At 44.2% G+C, this 21,502-nt stretch overlaps 1 protein-coding gene across 1 annotated transcript in view; it reads left to right on the top strand.

Moving 5' to 3' along the window:
- LOC142771850 (major facilitator superfamily domain-containing protein 4A-like) overlaps positions 1-21,502 on the top strand; it is a 421,560-nt gene extending 400,058 nt beyond the window's left edge. The window contains exons 2-11 of the mRNA XM_075873757.1: positions 4,191-4,386; positions 6,307-6,531; positions 7,237-7,354; positions 8,931-9,034; positions 10,582-10,674; positions 13,896-13,976; positions 15,111-15,258; positions 18,267-18,337; positions 20,173-20,290; positions 21,051-21,502. Coding sequence (XP_075729872.1) covers positions 4,191-4,386; positions 6,307-6,531; positions 7,237-7,354; positions 8,931-9,034; positions 10,582-10,674; positions 13,896-13,976; positions 15,111-15,258; positions 18,267-18,337; positions 20,173-20,290; positions 21,051-21,292 — 1,396 coding nt within the window. The 3' untranslated portion in view covers positions 21,293-21,502. The remainder of the gene's footprint in view (positions 1-4,190; positions 4,387-6,306; positions 6,532-7,236; positions 7,355-8,930; positions 9,035-10,581; positions 10,675-13,895; positions 13,977-15,110; positions 15,259-18,266; positions 18,338-20,172; positions 20,291-21,050) is intronic.

Raw genomic sequence — 21,502 nt, 5'->3', positions numbered from 1 at the left:
GCGGAAAGCTCTGAAAATTTTGACCACTTGATGTTCTGTAAATAGCAACTATATCAAAATACACGGACCTCAAGCAGTTCCACCTCGACCAAAAAGTGGCTGCTGGGGCAATACTCGTTCCCTTGACCTTCGGGCTGACCCTCAAGAGCTAAAACAACCAGACCACCGTGGCGGATAATTTTAACTCCTACCGGAACAAAAGTGCGATAGCTTTGAAGTTTTTAAACGCGGAGCATTTCTTTTCGAACTGCAAGCACTTTTGGCGTCCATCTATCTGGTATGCGGGCATGTGCCACAGGTGATTGACATTTATTATCTGCCCAGCAACAACGAGATCACTCATGGGCAATTTTGACGCGTGAGCGTTAGGAGAAACTGGACATCGGCAGCGTTGACTCGACGAATGCGAAAAAGAAATGTCGAAGTCCCAGCAGGAATCTAACCGCGTGGCGATCAAGCATTCTACCTTAGCCACGGCAGGTCTCGGAATCACGTTTCGAGATAGAGCCTAATGTTCGTGAAACGTGAATTGTGGTTGCAGATCTCGCTGTCCAATTTTACAAACATTACATATGTACTCCTATGACACAGCCGTCACATCTGGCTAATGCCAATTGTAGTTATAGTTGCCATGCGCCGAAGTTAGTTTACGTAGTAGTGTCCAGGGCTACCATGCTTGCGAGCACCAGCGCTTTATATCAGCTTATCCCTTCTGGTGTTGCTGTTACTGATGTTCCTCTTGGCATCACTACATAAATGCTACGAATTGGTTATTCTAATATCTGCAACTCTTCAACATATATACTTATGTGAGTGCAACATTTATACATGTATTTGGCGTCATTTCATGACATGTCGCTGAATTAAAAAAATTACGACACCACCACTTTCACTCCGCATGCTTCGCATAACGCCGATTCCCAAGGCACGTAATATCTGCCGTATTTTTCAGTATCGCTTTCAGTAAGGTCAAAGGGTGTGTTTGTGTGTGTCAGCATACGTGGCTTAGTCCATTTCGGAGGGATGCTGGTGGAATAAACGGTTGGTATAGTAAGCACTCGTCTTTTCGTTTTGTGTTCTTATTCTGTGTTTCTGTAACTTCTTGCGCCTGATTCTTGTAGAAATAATACTAATGAGAGTTGGATGACAAGCAGAGGTGATGGGAATAGGACCCGCAAGGTGCAAGTGTTCCCATACAGCAAATGTTAGCTATGGTTGTATAGCAGAACCCGAAACGAACAACGCTCCAAAAAACTTACAAACGTTGATCTTGATAATGTATCACCTTGTATTTGGATCATTGAGCAGTCACCTTACCTTCCACACGAGACATATGATATTCAGATGAGCCTTCCCCACTTTGCTTGTCACTTCTGATTACCAACCGGTGTGGTTTCCTTACTTCAGCGCTCGAAGGTGCTTAGCCTCAGGTATGCGGAAGTTGTACATCGCTGCTTGAGCGAGTGGCTGCCCGCTTTAAACGTATGTCGAAACAATAAGCTGCCTTCAAATTGTAGACACGGAAGTGGGTCTATCTGAATTTTAATGCAGATCCGTGGTGAAAGGTCGGCCGTTTTCTTAATAGTAGGCGGCATTTTGTTACACCGTTGAAGGGATGAACTGCGCTAGACGCCACTGAAGCTTACTCAGGCCTCTTTATTGACTATAGATTTATTGACTATAGATTTATTGACTATAGATTATAGAACACTCTTTATTGACTATAGATTTTTAGCGATCCCTAGATTTATCACTCATGCTCACTTTTTGTGATGTATACATTTGCGACTGCAGCATATTTATCTTTTCTTTGCGACAAATTTAACATTTTGCGCCCATGAACGGTATTTTCATCCAGTGAGACCCACTCTCGACCGGCACCCATGAACTTAGATCTGGAACACGTCTTCCCTTTACAAAGGTCAGCTCTAAATCCCAGTCTTTGTCCTCCTCTATCGCGCCTTTCCCAAGCCAGTGGCCCTCTTCTTTTCAACACCCACCACGGTGTTCTAGCTATTATGGCGTTCGACAAACGCACAGGGTGCGCAAACAGGGTGCAACGGTGAGTTGCACGAAGTGCTTTGTCAGGTGTTTGTTGAATACGTTGTAACGCGTCTGCTATCAGGCACGAGTCATATCACATCTGAACGTGTTGTGAACGTGTAGGGCACAATACGCCCCGATTCTGTGTCCCTTTCTCGTCGACCTTCTCGCTGTCGCTGCACTTTTTCAAGAAATGTATGCCAACCAGCTCGTAAAGAAATTCCTATGTCACAGCGGAAATTCATTATGATAAGTGTCAGAGTTCTCCACGTGGTACCACCAAGATATGACAAACAGAAGGTGTGGTCTTAATGTTTACACCGGACCAGAAATTATCACGTATGCTCGGTCACCTTCCCATTTTTGTTCCTTTGTTCTGGAATTTATGCGAGAAGAAACAAAGAAACAAACAAAAACAAACAAACAAACAAACAAGAAAGTGCGTATGCTCACGTTCCTGGCATTGCGATTACACAATGAAATCGTTTTTTTTCCTGCAGTATCCCGACGTCGACAAAGACGTCTCTCACCCTTTCATGCAATGAACGTCTCAATCGTCAGCTGATTGTCCGGGAAGCATGCGGCGGCGGTGATGGGATCGCGCCCCCAAGCCTCGTTCGATCGTCTCTTCCGTCGCACGTTCGTTTTCTCCCTTCCCTGCGCGCTTTTGTTGTCGTTGTGCGCGAACAGTGCGCAAGGGCTCGCCCGCAAATGCGGGGACGCCCCAGTGTGCGCGTGCGTGTCCCAGACACGTAAACCTCGATTCCACACGATCCGCGCATCGAAGATGGAGCACCTGTGCCATCATCGACTTTTCTTCCCTTCCGGTGTCCCTATAACGCCGCGATTTTGTCCAGTTGTACGTCTGCCGTCTTATACGTTCGCGTCGGAGCGAGTACTCGTGCCTCGAGAGAAGGATTCAATGACCGAGTAAGCGAAGTCGCGTTCCTGAAGAAAAAAAAAAAAGTTTGGCGAGAATGGCCCCGTGCTTTGTGCGTCGGGAGTCAGCAGTGTATTGTGCTAGGAGGTTAGTGTGCCACATTTTGATGACGCATCTCGGTCGACCACTCTCGACTGTACACAGCAATGGTCTGAATATATCGGCTCCTATATCGACGCGATATGTTACGGTCCATTGATACTTCGTAAATTCAGGCGCAAGAAGTTCGCGTGTATTATACTGGAATACGTCAGAGCCCGAAAGGTAATAAAAATTACCGTCATAATGTCAGCTGTATATACGTTTCTTGAAGCTGAAACAGGTGGTGCGATTTTCTACATGATGTGACGTGCGGCCTCGGATGGTCCGGTTTGCAGAGCACGAATATTCAGCGCACGTGGGGCGAACGAGCAATCATCGGCAAGCTCCACCCACGTACACAGTGGTGGATCTATCAGACTCTCACCAAATCTTGAAGAGAGTGTAACATGCTGCCGAACTCTTCTAGATTGTTTTAGATTGATCGAAATTTTTTACTGTCACTTTATGTGCACAATAAAACAGCCCGACACAAGAGAGAGCTGGGCATGCTTAGATACAGTGTTTTATTTTTTGAAACACGTTAAGAATCAGAAAATCTAATCAGAAAAACTCACGCATTTGACTTGGAAGACTCAGGCATGAAAGGCATTTTTTTCTTCTTTGTCAATGTATCATTTCTTTCCCGCAGCCTTCTAAAAGCTTTCTTTCACTAGCTTTCTTTTTCACTGCATTTCTACTAAAGAAGCTATGAAGTAACGAAAAAATGTGAATACTTCGCTGCCCAGGAGAGTGTTGGACTGTAGACGGTTTACGAGTGCTTAGACGTGCTGTCTCAATTCATGACCACTGCATTGCAAAGTGCACAGGTACTGCAAATTATTACCACGTCCTTCAAAATATGCCAAATAAGCAGATTCATATCAAAGCGAAAACCATGCATACAAAATGGTTAAAATTTCCTTTCAACATCTCTTCTTTTCTTTAGCCCCCCCCCCCCCTCTTAGAACATAGCTACTTCGATTCAGTGAATTTCCACTTCATCCAATTTTTTCCGGGATTCCTTGAATTTTCCTAGAGTGAAGTTTCTAAGTGCTATAATTTAACATTTCGCTACTTAGACTAATTATACATATTAAGCCTTGTTTCACCTTCTGGAATTGCGCAGGCTGACACCCAACCTGACTTTGGTGCTGGGCACGGCCATGATGACGATTACGATGGCTCTGATTCCGGTGTGTCACGTGTTGGCCGTGCTCGCCGTGGTGCTTGCGATCATGGGCTTCTTCATGGGGTGCATCGACACCGTCGCCAACGTGTACATGATACGCATATACTCAAAGGACGTCTCGCCGTTCCTACAAGTGAGTACCGCTTTGCATTCTTCACGCTCACGCAGCGCGAAATTCTGCATCAGCCTTTGTTCAACCAGTTCACGTAACTTTACCGGAGTCATGTCAATTAATATTTTATCATAATCTGTGCTACATGAGTTAATCCTCGATCATTCACAAATACACTGGAGAAATTTCAGTGATTTGGGTCGAGCACTTTACTGATTATTGAATATTTTTTACAAACACGTGTTCACCCTGAGAGTCCGGCAACACTGGCGCACTAGCTAGCCATGTCGTAACAAGCAACTGGCTGTGCAAGCGACCGCATTTCGGTGAACGATATATATATATATATATATATATATATATATATATATATATATATATATATATATATATATATATATATATATATATATATATTTGTCGGGAACTGCATACAAAGTCAAAATATTTGAGAAAGAGAAATTTCTTCTGTATAGCACTGAAAATGAATAATTTGGAGTGGCTGAAAGTGTTGAAGAAGACAGCGGGACAGGACAGCTCCTTGCTGAACGTGACGTCACAGCCACAATATAAAAATGATGGCAGCCGAAGGTGGATGGTATTTACAGCCGCCGACCTATAGGGACTGTTTTGCTTTGAAATATTGCTTGACGTTAACCCAATGTGACGACTTATTGGTGGATGAAGGAATTGGGGGATCCTTAAGCTTCGCCTTTAAGAGTTGAACGCGAAAGCGATGCCTTGTCTCTAGTGCGTACCGAGTTCCAGATAGCTTGTGTCAGTGATGCTTTCGCATACGGCGGCATTCTGTGTAATTGGTACCACGCTTTAAACTACGGGCAGTTGTGTGCGTGAAACCTTTTCAAGCTTGCTATGCAGCCACTTCGTGGCCTTAAGAAAAAAGGCCCAGTGATGTGTGTGCCTTTTGTAGTGGGTTGTGCGCTTTGAACCATGAAGCCATGATAACCACATGTTCTGACACAATCACAATGTACGCTTGTACCACGCATTATTACTGCGTTATTGCATGTTGCATTGTGAAGCATGTGTACATGACGCGTGCGTTGGTAAAGCAGGCTTTACCTTCGTTGCGGTTATTAGCAGAGGACATTATTTGCACTCTATTTTCAAGCAGACATGTGGCTTCGTGGGGTAACACCCAGTTTTCACGCAAATGACCCTAATTTGATCGTCACTCCGCCCCATATTTTTAGTGTTAATTTTATTTTCATCTTTCCACATTTTTCGGTAAGGCACAAGATAATTTCCTCTCAGAACAAACGATACCGTGGCGGACGCTGTCATTGCTGCGAAAGGAATTCATTAACGCTATCGCCTTGAAATAGCAGGTTCTTCAAAGGAGGTTAAAAATGTTTGAGGCTCATGGGCTTCAATTTAGGTGCACGTTAAAGAGCCCCGGGTGGTGAATATTTCCTGAGTCATATACGGCGTCTCTCGTAATCATATGGAGGTTTCGGGACTCCAACAATTTGTCGTTTTTTAAGATACTACAGCCTCGACTGCTTACATGTAGGCGCCCGTTCATAAACCCGGTTTCGTCAAAATTTTCGAAGCCCTCCACCAAGGCTCTTATAATCATGTCATGGTTTTTAATAGATAGACATGCGAGGTTTAACTTCCCAAAACCACCATATGAATATGAGAGACGCCGTAGTGGAGGGCTCCGGAAATTTTGACCACCTGGGGTTCTTTAACGTGCACCCGAATCGGAGCATACGGGCCTACAGCATTTTCACTTTCACCGTGTCATTGTTTTTGAACGTCAGACCTCAACAATTACCATTACTTAGCCAGCCGATATTTTGTAATAGCAGAATAAACCAAAATTAAAGGCTGAAGTCATGCCGCAGTCTTTTTTATACCTTCCACAAGCCCTTCTACACGAGGTGTACTTGAATCGAAGCGTTTTGTACGATACAGGCGCTGCACTTCTTCTATGGCATCGGGGCGTTCGTGAGCCCGATGATCGCACAGCCGTTCCTGCTAAACGAGGACTGTTCGCTGTTCATAGACAACAGCTCAGAGCCCATGCTCGACCAGGAGGACATGAATCCCGCCGGGGGAGGCCTTCCTGCTTCGTCCCTCGCCGAGGCCCAAGAAAAAACGCACATCGACTATGCATTCTGGATCATGGCTCTTCTCATGGTGATGCCACTATGGCTTATCTTGACATAAAAAAATAAATAAATAAAAAAATAAATAAATAAATAAATATTATTTAACTCACTGATACTGCGATGTGATCCCCGAAGACGCTATCGCAGGGTTGGAAGGCAGTATATTGTATTGCAGGTGCAGGCAACACAATAAAACAAGATAATATGCAATGCTCAGAGATATCGTACCAAGCTGCAGTTAGCATTATTATATCGCACAGAGAAATTACCCCTTCAGCACAGTAGTCTGTAAAAACAAGTTTTGATACTCTATTTGGTTGTGTGTTTTCTGGAAATTCCTAGTTGAACGCGTACTTGTCTGCTTTGGTTCTGTGGCCCCTCCGTCACCGCTGTGAACCTGTTCTGCGCACACAGCTGGCGGCCGTTCGCGCTCAAAGTTACTAAATATAAGATGCAATGAACAAGCTATAGGAATTGCATGTACATTAGAATAAGCGTTGACTGCCTGTCGAAATAATTCCGGTGAATACTCTGAAACACCGTATTGTACACAGCATGCTGGCGTTGTCTACCTCTTTCTATTCTGACCTTGTCCTTGTTGGATGCCTATATGCTTCTCAATCTTGAACCTTAGACTAATAAATTATTCAAGTCTGCCCTTGGTTTCTCCAGGATGCCGTGTGAAGGCAATTGGAATCAGGTCGTTGTTGATCAATAGCTTTTTGGCCTGCAGGTACCCGTGGTCCTTTTGGCTCTGTCCCTGGTGGGAAAACAGTGGTACAGGCGGCGCCTTGCTTCCCAGGATCCGGGAACGAAGCAAGCTTGGTACGAATCTGTGGACGACCCAAGTGGTAAGCACGAGTACCTAGGCCTCGATGACTGCTAACTAAGTTAGCGTTACCTGCTAACTTGAAAGCAAAAGACTTTCGGTTTCTTCGAGTACAGGTGGAAGAGCTTAAGGGAACTCCGAAAAGGTTCTGACGATTTTGTACTAACACACTGGGCCGGTATACCAAGTCCCAAAAGTAACCAACTTGAGTTCTTTACGTGAAATGTGATATTTACTACAAGGTTATGAAATTGCGAATCGCCGCAGATCACTGCGAATCGCTGCGACTCGGCCAAACGCTCTTTCAACCACCCACTCACAAAGCGACATGCAGTGTCCATTTGACGTCACCATGGCCACTGATATGATTGGCTGTGGAAGGCGCTGCACAAGTACCGTGAAGGCGGAGCTTAGCCACGAGCGCTCGAAGGAAGAGATGAGATGAGGTAGTTGAGGGTGAACGGCGGAGCAGAGGGTACATACCTCGTAGATCTCGTAGATCCAATAATAAGTGGTGTTTTGGTGGAAATATGGTGCCATTGATTTGCTCCAGCAGCAGTATAATCAGAAAATTGAATATGAAAAAAACATTTTCAGGGACCCTTTGAAGGCACCACGGAACACTTTTCCAAACAACCATGGAATGAATTGCCTAATAAATTCAACGCTGCAAAAATTTGAAAATTTTATCCAGTATGAGAGGAGTCAACAAAGATTTGTCGCACGCTACAATGGCATTCTCTCTTCTCTCATGCCGACGGAAGCGCTGGAAGCTATGCAGGGAAAAATGGCATGGGTAGGCACATGAAAAAAGAAAATACGTCACGCGCGCCTCATGACTTTGAGGACTGTTTTCCTTTCTTTTTCTGCGAATACGTGGCTTTTTCAGTGTGATCGCGCGAACACGCCTGGACAAGTCGCGGCTTCCTGCTGCGTTTCCTGTAGCAACAGAGCGCGCTATGTTCAACTCAACCAACGATGATAGCTGATAGAAAGAGGGCAAGCAAAAACAAAAATCGACATTTTTCAGTTGAGGGGATCCGGATACTCTCCGAAGAATCGAATGCAACGACAACAAAAGGGTGACGTATTAGTAACCATTGACACGGTGTATAAATGGCTTCGCACTTGAGCAGTGCAAATTAAAATATGCGTGGACAAGTTTGTGCAAACAATTTCAAATGCACGTAGAAGCTTCTTACTGCCCAACTTATGAAATACAATGTAAAATATGCAGGAACACAAAATACAATGTAGACTAACAACAGTTCAATGCACACAATTTGCATGAAACGCCTGCCGGGCTACCCCAATTGCGTAGTACAGTAGATAAACGAAAAGCACAATATACAAAATAGTTAGCTGCACATGAATAATAGTTACTCGCCATTAGCAGTTACGTGTTCCCTCTTCCCATTTTTTATTGTCACTGGCAAAAAAATTCCAGAGACTGCTACAGCCAATGAACGTCCTCAAAAGAGGAAGCTCTCCGGTCGTCACACTTGGCGTGTCAAGGCATTTATAACCGGCCCTTAGCACAAGCATTATTTATAAAAGTACTTGTGGTATGTGTTTTACATTTCTCCCTGTCTTTGCAGTGCCAGCTGTACCGGACAAGACGGGCAAGGCGACGGGTGCATCCCAGATTATTCTGGTTGCACTACTCACCGCAGCCATGATGTTCCTCTATGACGGACTTCAGGTATTTTGATTGCGCATTTTGACTTATACGTCAATTAATCAAATGCCACAACTCCCATTGCACAAGCAGCAGACGGCATCTTCGCGTCTGTAACGCGCCACTCGTACTTACTGTCGGCATGAGCTGAAATTATACTGGGACTCTTGTATAGTGTCATAATTTTTGAATAATCACGAATAAAACATTTTGCATGTATGACCTGCCTTAGAAAAACTACAGTTAGTTTTTCGCGCTTTGCATAATACGTAAAAGATGCATAATTATTGTCTAAGCTTGCATGGGAAGTTCGGCTGATACTTTAGAAATGCCATCTTTTGTTTGCCGAAGTATTGCCGGACAAAAGCTACGTGTACGAAACTGGAAGTAAAAGAGGTACCTGCTCCTTCTTGGATGGATTTAACAGAAAGCGCACAGATGTAGGAATTGTATCTTGAACGAACTTATGGCGGTAAGACATCGACCTTCTAGATGTATGCCAAATAACGCTCTCACAGCAAGACCACAACATATAAATATATGTGGTACAAACAATGCAGTTAACTCTAAGAGTAATGCGACATTGCAATAGAAATCCTTGGAATAAAAATACTGACATCACCTTTAATGAAGTCTTTAGTTATGAAACGGTCAATTGAGAACAAACCGTATACTATAGCTATGGACGACAAAAAAATTCATAAGAATTTGTATGAAAGCAATGATTCAGAACTATAGAAATGTTATTTATTATCTGGGAATTTATTTTGTTCATCTGAGGAGGTTTAGTTTCTGATAAATGCATCTGGATTTTCTTGAAGCTCTGTGCTACAATCAACTAGTTGTCAGCTATTCAAGTCACCTTGCGAGATTCCTGAGAAGCTATTCACTTATTTGGAAGGTTTCTAGTCCGAAGGTTTCTTTGCGATAGTGCAGTCTCACATGTTGAAAGTGAACACTTTCTGGCACACCCTAATGAATTATTCATGCCAGTCATGTCTATAAACACAAAGCTAGTTATTTTTCCTCATATCATAATAACCTAGCAACCGCTTTTATCTCAAGAATGTTTATCTGCTGAGCTTCAGACTATTAGGGCGAAATCATTTAATGTCTCAAACTCGCGCGCAACCGTCCATGCCCAGGAACGGTGCCAGTGATAGCATCTCCCCCTCACACTCTCACGGCAATCACGGGATGACACAGTGGCGCCTATCAACTGTTGCACCGTTACAGCTGTGGTCTCTCCCCCTTAGACTCACTCATCAATCACGCAACTAAGGACAGAATGTTCAAAAAATAAATAGCATAATCAGTCGAATGACTATAGGCTTTCGCCAAACACACTTTGAAATTTGCAAGGAGTCTTTCAATTTCTGAAGAACCACAGTGGGCTCCTGAGATATGTTCGAGAAAGTTCATTTCATAAGTATCTCGAAGCCCATTCCCCTACAAGTAGGTTAAGCCTGCCTCCACTTCTCCTTTTTATTGACACTTCGCACCTATCAAACACATAAATACTGTTGCCTAAATGCTTAGGCTCTCAATTTTCTCAATGTCTTATCTTACAGGCTGCATATGGCGGTTACATCTACTCTTACGCCGTGAAGGGAGCTGCACGTCTTCCAAGAGCCGACGCTGCCTACCTCAATGCCCTCTTCTGGGTCAGTACCAATTTTAATGATGGCTAAATCCGAAGTTTGAAAAGTCGTGCGCTCTAGAGTTCATTGTTCCTGGTGCCTGCCCCACTTTAAGAACCTTTTCATTTATAAGAGTGTGTTGTTGGCCCACGGTGACGCCCTAACTGTGTAGGTAATGAAACAGCTTATTACACACAACATTGAGCTAGGCATAATAACATTGAAGGCTCAAAAGGTATTGATGATATTATTTGATGTGTGGAGTTTAACGTCCCAAAACCATCATATGATTATGAGAGACGCTGCAGTGGAGAGGTCCGGAGATTTCGACTACATTGGGTTCTTCAACATGCACCTAAATCTGAACACGTGGGTCTATAGCATTTTCGTCCCCTCGGAAATGCAGCTGGCGCAGCCGGGATTCGATCCAACGACCTGCGGGTCAGCAGCCGAGTACCTTAGCTACTAGACCACCGCGGCAGGGCGAAACCTCAAAAGTTACGCGTAGCCTCCATATTTACCCAAACGCTAAGAGCAAAAGCGAAATTAAGTACTCAAGAAGAAGCTTTTCGATGAAGTGCTCGTATTCTAGAAAAAGCATTTTAACTTTTTTTTTACTTTTTTGCAAGCCACAGGTGTTTTGCTAGCCCTATGAATATAGACATTGACCTTGTTTGAGTGACAATTCACTTTCTTTTGGCCAAAAGCTCTAAAAGGCGTTGCTCTCTGAGTACTTTTCTTCAAGTCTGCAATATTTTCTTTTATACTAGGAATGATTGTCGCATACTGTAGTCGTAAGATGAGGACACGAAAAAAGCCCCTGCCTGATCAGAAAATTAACGTATGTGGGCAATGCTTGCTGTTTCTGGTCTGTAATATGACAGGGCGTGCTACACGCAAGATAGAGTCACAAATGTCATGGACCTAGTTTGTGCCACATGATCCCACAACCTCCTCGCTTTTGTTATCCCGTGATGTCCACCTTTCTATACAGTGGCCTCATAGATGCGCCGCGTCAATGATTTTGTCGCTGGGGATTGTGTTGCGACATTTTGACTGACGATTTCAAAGGAGTCTAGGACGAAGGTGAGAAAGCTGGAAATTGTGTGACGTTCACCTGCTAGTTTGCGACTGACTAAGTATTATCATCACGTAACAATAGATTGACCGTAAAGCTTTTTGCTTACATTCCTTGAGCAATGCAAATTGTCGCACAACGACTGGAAGCGTATGGTATGGTATGGTATGGTATGGTATGGTATGGTATGGTGAAAGATCGCAATGATCATGCCGGAACCAATACGCTGAATGGAGGGAACGGGACGTCGTCGTGAGTGGATATATAGCTCTGCATATCCTGACATAGTCTAGTCTTCTGGCCTGAACCTATGTCATGTCCGACACCACCGGCTTAAATTGTATACTTCGGCGTGGCACCTTCTTAACATGCTCCTCTCTCCTCATATATAGACACAGAGAGGGATGAATGGACTGTATGCGTATGCATCGTAATGCATTGTGCAGCAGCCCAATATCAAAAATTTGAATGCTCAAGTGTCAGCCACTGAGCCGATCAGCACCGTAAGTGCAGCGGGAAAATGAACGATAATACGCGCATACGCGCAGGCAACAATCCTGTGCAGCTGTCTTCTGGAAGGCTCTTCTGGAAACTGGACACCATCCCCAATTCTTTTAAATACTTGTATTGTCATTCTTTTTTTTCTTTTCTGAATGCTAAAGTCTGTCTATGAGACCTGTTGCCCGCAAAAAAAGTGTATTAAAGCTTTTAGAGCCTTGTTTTGGCGATAATCAAGTCTATCTAGAGCTTAGGTGTAAGTTCCCGTCTTATTTTTGGCGCGTTGAAACGGGTACACCCGCACACAGGAAAGGTGAAAAGGTCAAGTAAGGTGTGCTTAAGGTGGTTGGGAGGGTGTATACATCCTCTGACTATACTTAGTTTGTGTCAGCATTTTTTTTTTCGTGATACACAGATCACTTTCCTTAGACAAAAAGGTATATCTTTTTTCTCTAAGAAAAGTGATCTGTGTCATCTGAGCCGAAAGTGATCTGAGCCTAAAGCAAGACAAAACAAAAGTGGAGAAAAAAAAGCAGAGGGGGGTGGGGTGGGGGGCTGGATTCGTTTCGAATATTAGCCTGGCAGGCTAAATCTGCACTCAGCTGTTCCTTGAGCACATGCGCATAGAATTGTTTCAGCTATGACTTCCGCTATGCCGCGCTCATCGAGGTGGTGGTTGACGCTCACGTGCTCAGGCTAAAAGAAAAAATAAAAGAATATAGTGGCTGTAAATGGTGGCTTATCTAAATAGTTGTGAGCCAAGAAGCAGAACAGATGCGAAAAAAACATTAATAAACAAATATGTCATTGTGTACAGTTCCTATAGATGTAGCTGAAGTTCGTTGGTGTCTACATATTGTCACGTGCGTCCCGCGAAGAGGACGAAGGCGACAGCGCAAACGTGCATCTGCACGCGTTTATGCAGAACGCAACAACTCTCTCGCGCGTGCGGTTAATAAAAAGAGCGACCCAGTGCTGTTTTCTCAGCATCTTCAAGTACGACTTCTGTCTTGACGTCGCGACAATATCTTTGTATTGGTGCAGCGCTAATGTGAAGGAAAAGGAAGGTGGAAAAAAAGTTCATTGAGCAACTGCCCTGCGCTTTTAGTCCTCTTCGTCATCGACCATGTGTTTGCCGAACCTACAGAAATACATCTACAGGTAGCATTGATTGATTGATTGATTGATTGATTGATTGATTTAGGGGTTTAACATCCCCAAAACACCATATGATTATGAAAGACGCCGTAGTGGAGGGCTCCGGAAATTTCGACCACCTGGGGTTCTTTAACGTGCACCCAAATCTGAGCACACGGGCTTAGAACATATCTGCCTCCATCGGAAATGCAGCCGCCGTAGCCGTGATTTGATCCCGCAACTTGCGGATCAGCAGCCGAGTACCTTAGCTACTAAACCACCGCGACAGGACTACAGGTGGCGTTGTGGACAGTACGGAAACGAGGAAGTTTCTGAAGTTTACCCTACGTGCCTCGGGAGCTAACATGCGATATTTTCTTGTTTACATATGAAACAAAAATGTTGTTAGGTAAAAACTACAATATGTAATTAATATAATAATAGACCACAGCAGCTTTTAAGATATTTTTGTGTTTATTTGAAATCGTGCTGGGTCTCTCTTTTTTTCCTTACCATATCCTGTTCTTCGCAGGGCATGTTTGCCATGGGTCGGCTCATATCCATCGCACTGGCCACCAAGCTGGCCCCGGCTCTCATGCTTTTGTGCAATGTGGTGAGTTCGTGTTGCCTTCATCCCACAGTTTAGCCTAATTTCTGTAAGACATCTGGGCGCCGCCAACTTGAGTTGTTAGGCCAAGGTTTTCTTGGTTTTGTATATCACGCGATGTGAACTTACAAGGCCTTGAACATCTTATGCAAAACTTCATCGTTTTCATGCGTATGCATCTACCGTAACACTGTTTGTTTAGTAATTAAATACATAAAATAGAAATGTTTTCTGCCCAATATGACGGCAGTGTAACCCATTTGTAAAATAGTCTACACGCTAGTATATTTTCGTGTTTGATGAGGCACCTAAAATTTTTGACTAAGTGATTATGGTACTTCGATAGACGGGGTTCAATGCGCAAAGCACTGAACTTTGCTAGTGACTGCTGCTAAAACTGCTTAGCGGCACTGAGTAAGTTGAATTATAGCGTCTCGTTGGATCAAAGAAATAATTATGACATTCCTAGCCCATATGTTATGCATAAGAATTCTCAACAGGGCTAGTTGTTTTGTGTACGTAACGGTGAAACACGCTACAAAAACAAGTAAGGCGTGCTCACTTTCATTTTCCCTGCATGGCTTACGGCGAAAGGTTAAATAATGGTAAATTCACAGCGGAAATATTCAGGTCGCATTGTAGTTCCATCAAAATGTGTGATAAATAAATATTTATAGCCGAGCTCACACGTGGAACATTCAAGTGTTTAGCGGAATACAGTCCTCAAAATTTCAGGTATACCTTACACAATCTGTCCTGAGGAAATTCCAAAAAAAAAAGGAAGGAGCAATGAAACATGAAAGTGCAAACCGATAAACCTGTGGTTAAGCACTGCCAGCAGTATGCTGTATGAAATGCAGAGAACCGAAGTATGCTGTTCTATATAGTTACAACCAAAATGAAGCTTTGTTTTCTTACAGTTAATGTCGCACGTGGTTCATATACCCCATTGTCTTTTAATACTGTTTCACCAGCTCGTATAGAACGTGGCAAGGTGCATACGACAAGCTACAAATCGTCAAATACACCTCTATAAGCGCGACGGCTCAGTGCTCTCCCATAGTTGAGTACGAAGCACTCGAAATAGTTAAACATTTTTTCTAAACTCACCCTACTTTGTTCTGTTATTTTCGTGTGTAGTGCGGATGTACACTGGGCGTCACCCTGATGCTAAGCGTTCCCTGGAGCAAGGCCGTGCTCATCATGGGCACGATGCTGATGGGCATCTTCATGAGCAGTGTCTTCCCAACAGCGCTGTCGCTCGCCGAACAGTGCATCTATGTATCACGTGAGTGATCTGCGTCTCCGTACTGTGGCTTGTATTGCTCATATGGCCATATTTCTGCTTTTGCACGCCTACCACTTCCTGACATACTTCACCTAAACTTATTGCTTTATCGCCTGGCTTACATCACATCGCAGTAAATTTTCCTTTACTTTACTGCCAGACTTGTTTTACTTTAGATCTGTGTTCACGCAGTTTGCATTCTTGCATAACATGTAAGTGTCCATGTCTATATTATAGGTAAAAAAAAAGGTAATAACAAAAACCTACACCGCGCAAGGGCTCGCGGTGTGTTATTCAAAAGCTCCCTAAAGTCAGGACCTAAGCTGAAATCAAATCCAAGCATTATGCGTGGCAATGAAGCATTTTACCACAGAGCTACGCCACGTCTCAGATCTACTTCTCAAACAGACGCTAATCTTCTTGAAATGTTGATTGTGGTTGCAGTGCTGCCCACCCAATTTTATAAACATTACATATGTGCTCAATTGATACAGCCGTCACGTCGGGTTGACGTCAATTGTGGTTAGCTGCCATGTGCTGAAGTCGATTTGTGTAGCAGTGTCCAGGGGCAGCATCCTCGCGAGCATCCGTGCTTCATATCAGCTTCTGGTGTGGCCAATAGGCATGTTCCAGTTGGCATCATTGGACAAGTGCAAACAACTTGTTATATAAACATGTGCGACTCTTCGACATATGTCTGTGCATGCAACATTTGTACATATATTTTTGACATATGTCTGCGCGTGCAACATTTGTACATATATTTAGCGTCATTTTATGACGTTTCACACAATAAAAAATTGCAACACAGTCACCTTCCTTGCGCATGCTTCGCGTAACGTCGATTCCCAGGTACGTTGGATCTCCTGAATTTTTTTTTCCATCGAATGCGTGGCTTTTCAGTGCAATCTCAGGCCCACGCGTGGACACTGGGTGACCTTCCACTGGGGTCTCAGCAATTGCTGAGCGCGCCATGCTCAAACCAGCCAATGGCTGATACTTGGTCTGGGACACAATGATTTTGGGCCTATAGCGTCATTTGTCGATAGAAGAGAAAGCTATCTTTCACTCAATTTCAGAAGTTACTGTAATTTCAAGGCCACGTGGTGTGCCATAATACTTGGCACCCGTGTTCTTGCAATCCTCAACTACCATTCGGCAGCGTTTTCCGACCATGCTCGAAAAGTGTTACAAGGGCCCTTTAAACGCTCACAGAATGCAAACAAGCATTTGAAATGGAAAATATCTTGCACATGTGAGACGCTGTATGACCTTTAGTTTTCTCAACTAAGCATGCAATCATATATCAAGGACGCTGTTTTTATTACTCAAATGACATAGCATCTCAATGAGTGCCGGTATTCTTACGCTTGAGTTACGTTGTTCTCAAGTTAACGCCTATAAACAGCAACTGTGTCTCAGTTGTCACACCAAATGCATAGGTCAGCAAAAGATGTAAAACTCACACAAGCTCATGGAAGAGCTAGATTTTCTACTTGGGACTCACGGGATTTAGTCTCACACAAATATTTCTTAAGTATAGTGACCGGGGCTCAGGCTCATAAAAATATTTTAGGCGCGAAGCTTTTTATAGCGGCACCCGTTTGTCCCTCGTAGTCGTAGTAGTAGTGTGTAACCAGTCTTACATTTCGACCTCCAAGGTGGTGCCGGTGGGAAATTTCTTCTGTGCGTTGTTGTACAATAAAAAATTCGCATCGTGCCCGCTCACTAAAAGCCGAATTCTCCTGTCTCTCATTCGCCCTTAGCAGCCATTGGCATGTACATTGAGCACTATCTCACAAGAAAGGGTTGCTACGTTATACTCGCTGGGCGTAACCTCCTTGGTTTTAGAAAGGTTTAGCGAGCATTGGGCCGCAGTGCCATGAATACAGTGAACTAGTATATACCATGAACTCGAGGTGGTTAAAGGTGGGAAATAGACACGAAGCGCAAGCCGTAAGAAAGTGTGTATGTACTTCCTATCGTTCAGTCCTTGGAATGTCCGCTGGATGGCGGTGCTTCTATATGAGAAATATATGATGAAAAAATGCGAGATGGTGTTACTTGGAGTGTTGAATAGATGCACGAACGGACACACAGACAGATGCATGGATGGACGCATGGATGGCTGCACCGACGGATGAATGCATGGACAGATGCTGGAGCGGATGCATGGACGAACGCAGGGACGGGCGCACAGATGGACGTGCGGACGCACGAACAGATGCACTCATGGACGGACGGAAGCAAGAACAAATAGACGGACGGATGCTTCGCCCCACCCTCCATCATTTACTCCGTGGATATGCTGCCATTTTTTTTTTTTCACTCGGACTCACTCAGGCTCACGGCTCGATCTGAGTTTGAGTGAGTCAACTCATCAACGCTTGAGCGTATAATCAGCTTCATAGATTGTGGTGTCCTGATCGCAAAGACCAATAATAAACGTAATCGGTGCTTTACGGTACACAATTTTATCTCGTACCTCGACATACGGGTTATCAAGGGTTGAGATCTGGTAGGGACATTTTTATTCAGACATGACTCACACAAGGTATCTTTTACCAATAGATTGCCGTTAATTGAAGAGACTGTGGCGTACAACAGGGCAAGTTGACAACTGTAGATTTTTCGTTGCTGACTATGGTTTAGAAGTATGGATATTGCTTAGTGGTCTTGCTAGGTGCAGTAGTGAGAGCAGATGGAAGCGTGAAAGAGTGAAGTCAGCTGAGGTACACAGCTGAACGACAGTACAATACGCACGTGTTATGGTGTCGCCGATACGGTGCGCGCTACTTTGGTGCTATGTCAAAGTACTGCACGTCCGTTTAGTATACATCCCGGTTGCACTCTGTCTCGCTCGGCAGCAACAAAATCCATGCATATTCAGCCAGTACAGAAGGAGTGATCGTCAGGAAGTTGTCACACGTTGATGCCTTTCTCCATCACCAATGATTTTCTTCTTTCCTTCCTAAAATGTTCATGCATGGTGCTTTTAACGTTTGCAGCTCGTATAACAAGCACGCTAGTCTTCGGCGCAGCGCTGGGCGAGATGTCGATGCCTGTCATCTTGGGACATGTGAGTACTTGTGTGCACACCCCACTTTTATCGTCATGTTGTAGGCACAGCTCAGGTGGATGAGAGAGAATATGGCTTATTGGCAAGGTACTTGTGTCCTGCATGTGTATGACGAACACCAATAAGTGACAAAGGAGAGTCCCCCAACAATATTGAAGGTCGGGATGCCTGTACATATAGTATCGAAATTTGATGCTTAGGCTTCTAGTGACTGTGTGATTTTCAAAAAGCAAAAGCGAAAAATAACACTAGTTTAATAGCGCCTTGAATCAACAGAGCAGATATTCATAAACCCCCTACATACTGTGTTTCGTGAAAATTGGCGCTTTATAAGTACCGGTGACGTACGAAGACTGACATTCTTGTTAGCTCGAAAAGCGACTTGCCTTTTGTTTAAGGTTAAAGCAATGGGTGTTTTGAAGCTACAACTCCTAAGCGACTGCAAAAATAAACAATTTTGTACAGCGCTCTGCTTGCTATCAACATCAATACGTACAGAGATTTTGGTTATAAAATACAGTGCTTTATTTATTAGAGCATTCATGAAATATTGTCACGTCCTCGTGAAGTTCCCGAAGTCACTATACGTTTGTTCTGATGAAACTTTGCGTGAACATACGCCTGAAAAATGAAAGTGTCAGGCTCAGGCCCGCAGCCAGGAATTTTTTCGGGGGAAGGGGGATCTCTCAAGAGCACGATGGACACCTATTTTCTTTACTTATTTAGGTAAAACACGCCTTCCATGAGAATTTTGGGTGGGGGGGGGGGCGTGCCTCGGGGAAGAGGGGTAGGGCGTGGCTAGGGGGAGGTTTCTCACCCTGGTCAGGCTGTACACTCGTAGTGGCACTAACAGCGTCAGCCATCGAAATAATTTGCCTACTGGTACGGCTGACCTATAATTGTACTATTGAAGGTTTAGGCGTTAACGCTACTGGTCGCGTAAGTTTTAAGATAAACTTTTATGCTCGCGTTGTGCGCATGATCTCATCGGATTTGATCGGCGGGAAATCAGAGGTGGCGGATCGTGAAGAGAGGCGCCAGCTTTTTCCAGTACAGCAAAACATGATGCCGTGATGAGCAGTGACTGTAGTCAGCACAGATGAGAAAGGAGAGGAGTGGTTACCCTTCGAGACGAATACCTCGACCGCGGCGGGGTCAAGCAATAAAGCGCCTGCCTTCATCTATGAGGTATCATGGTATGCATGAGGTACCATCTCATGGTACCATGAGGCCCCCATTGTCGCTCTGCATATACCTGTTTCCTCAATGGACACAAATGAACTGGGGCCCAACACTAGCGGTGTCGGCCCTCATTTCTTTCTGTTCCCTCCCCCCTACCTCAAGTTCTGTGTTACAGTGAGGCACCTAAGCTTAGTAGTTTAAATGTTACAATAGCATATGTTATATATTGTTTTAATATGTTATATAAAGAAGCAATCATCGTATCTTCGTCTCGTTGTTACCGTCATCATTGGCAAAATATGTTTATACCAACTTTGCTTTTCATTGAAGATGGTTATCTGCAAATAATAAGGAGACTTCCTAGGTCCTAGAAACACAAAAAGGCATATGTCGTAGATGAAATTATCGCTAGAAAATTGACATGGTATGCTTTGTAACAGCAGCTAAAATTCCGTTTAAAATACTCAATTACGATCAACGGGTTGAGCATGGCTGTTGACCTTAAACGTAGCAATGCCCGGGTGTGTGAAATAAAGGTACAAACAAACAATAAAAAATGTGGTGCAATGGTTATGCTAACTACACAGCCATCAATCGTAAGTAGAAGTGACTCGGGTAACTGCATTTATTCGTGGATTTATTTTACGCCACAGGAGTTTCATCGCATAGGGCCAACAGCATTTCCAGTCACCTGCATGGTCCTATGCGTGCTCTCTTGCGTGGTCTACATTGGACTCTGGGCTGTTGGCCACCAGCTGACCGGAGGACGAGGTGTGTGAAGACGAACACATGTTTTATGTGTACATTTTATGCTAAGTTCTTTGTTTGTCAGCAGCTGGCTTTTAGAGACTCACAATGTCAGTGCGATCACTGTGCATGTCCTGATACAGGTGATAGGACAGGATGCGCGCCCACGGCTGGATAGATCAAGACGTCGCCATACCGAAATTCGGCAAGCTTCGGCATGCTTACATCAGCGCGGCCAGGGCAGTCCGATGTATGGACAGTGCTGTGCAGTGTTTTGCTACCGCGAACTGTTTCAAAACACAGAACTCATGAAAAATTGATGTTCACCTTCCTCATCTTCAACAGTCAGCAGGAGATATATGATAATCTCCAGTTGACGTAGCACTAGCATTCTAATAGGGGCTCGTCTTTGCCGTTTCCTGTATTATTTGCGACAGTTCTTCTCGAGCAATCACATTAGTCCTCAAAGTTATATTCTGTGTAGTTGCATGCCTTAGAGGCAGAATGCATATAGCACCAGAATTTCAAGCCTGCTTTAGTTAAGGGAACTTTTATACACCGCTGCTTTATACGTTCTTTATTGTAGTAGTCTAGCTGGACAATGTCAACCTCTCTTTTCCTAAACATGCTATGTGTATCAGAAAGGAAGCAGGGAACAATTATGCTTTCGGCCATTGAACGGATGCCCTCTACCACGTCACCATTATTCATAGCTACTTGTTTTTTTTTCAGCTGGACGTCATCATTGAGTTCAATGAATCTTCTCTTTTTCACCCGCATGCAGGCCTTATCACCGCCTGGCTCTTCGGAGCGAAACCCGAATGCGGCGAGGATTCCGGCCTGATGACGCAGCACGTGCGCTATTACTCACGCATGCGCAGTGACCTGTCCGACAACAGCGTCGACGAACACGAGAGCACGCTCACTTCTGGCCCAGAGCCACCGATGATGCAACAACCACCACCTGCCACCGTTACGTCTCCCGTCGCCCTGTCTGGCGGCTCGCTCAACCCGTTCCAGCAGTAGTAACAGCGACATATTTATTGCTCCTACTTAACCATTGCCACCAATCAAATCGGTGGAACTCGGACCGCGTGGTCTGTTGGCGTTGAGCTCGGAGTTCTCCGAAAAAGGAGCTGCGATTTCTTCCCTGCAAAACGGGTTTAACCATTTCTTGTCGTCGTATTTTACGTGTAGGGGAGGTGATAAGGCGTGTCTCATCCTTGTATTTACAAA

This window comes from Rhipicephalus microplus, chromosome 9 (assembly GCF_043290135.1).
Source record: "Rhipicephalus microplus isolate Deutch F79 chromosome 9, USDA_Rmic, whole genome shotgun sequence".
NCBI classification, from domain to species: Eukaryota; Metazoa; Arthropoda; class Arachnida; order Ixodida; family Ixodidae; genus Rhipicephalus; species Rhipicephalus microplus.
This window is presented reverse-complemented; position numbering and strand designations above follow the sequence as displayed.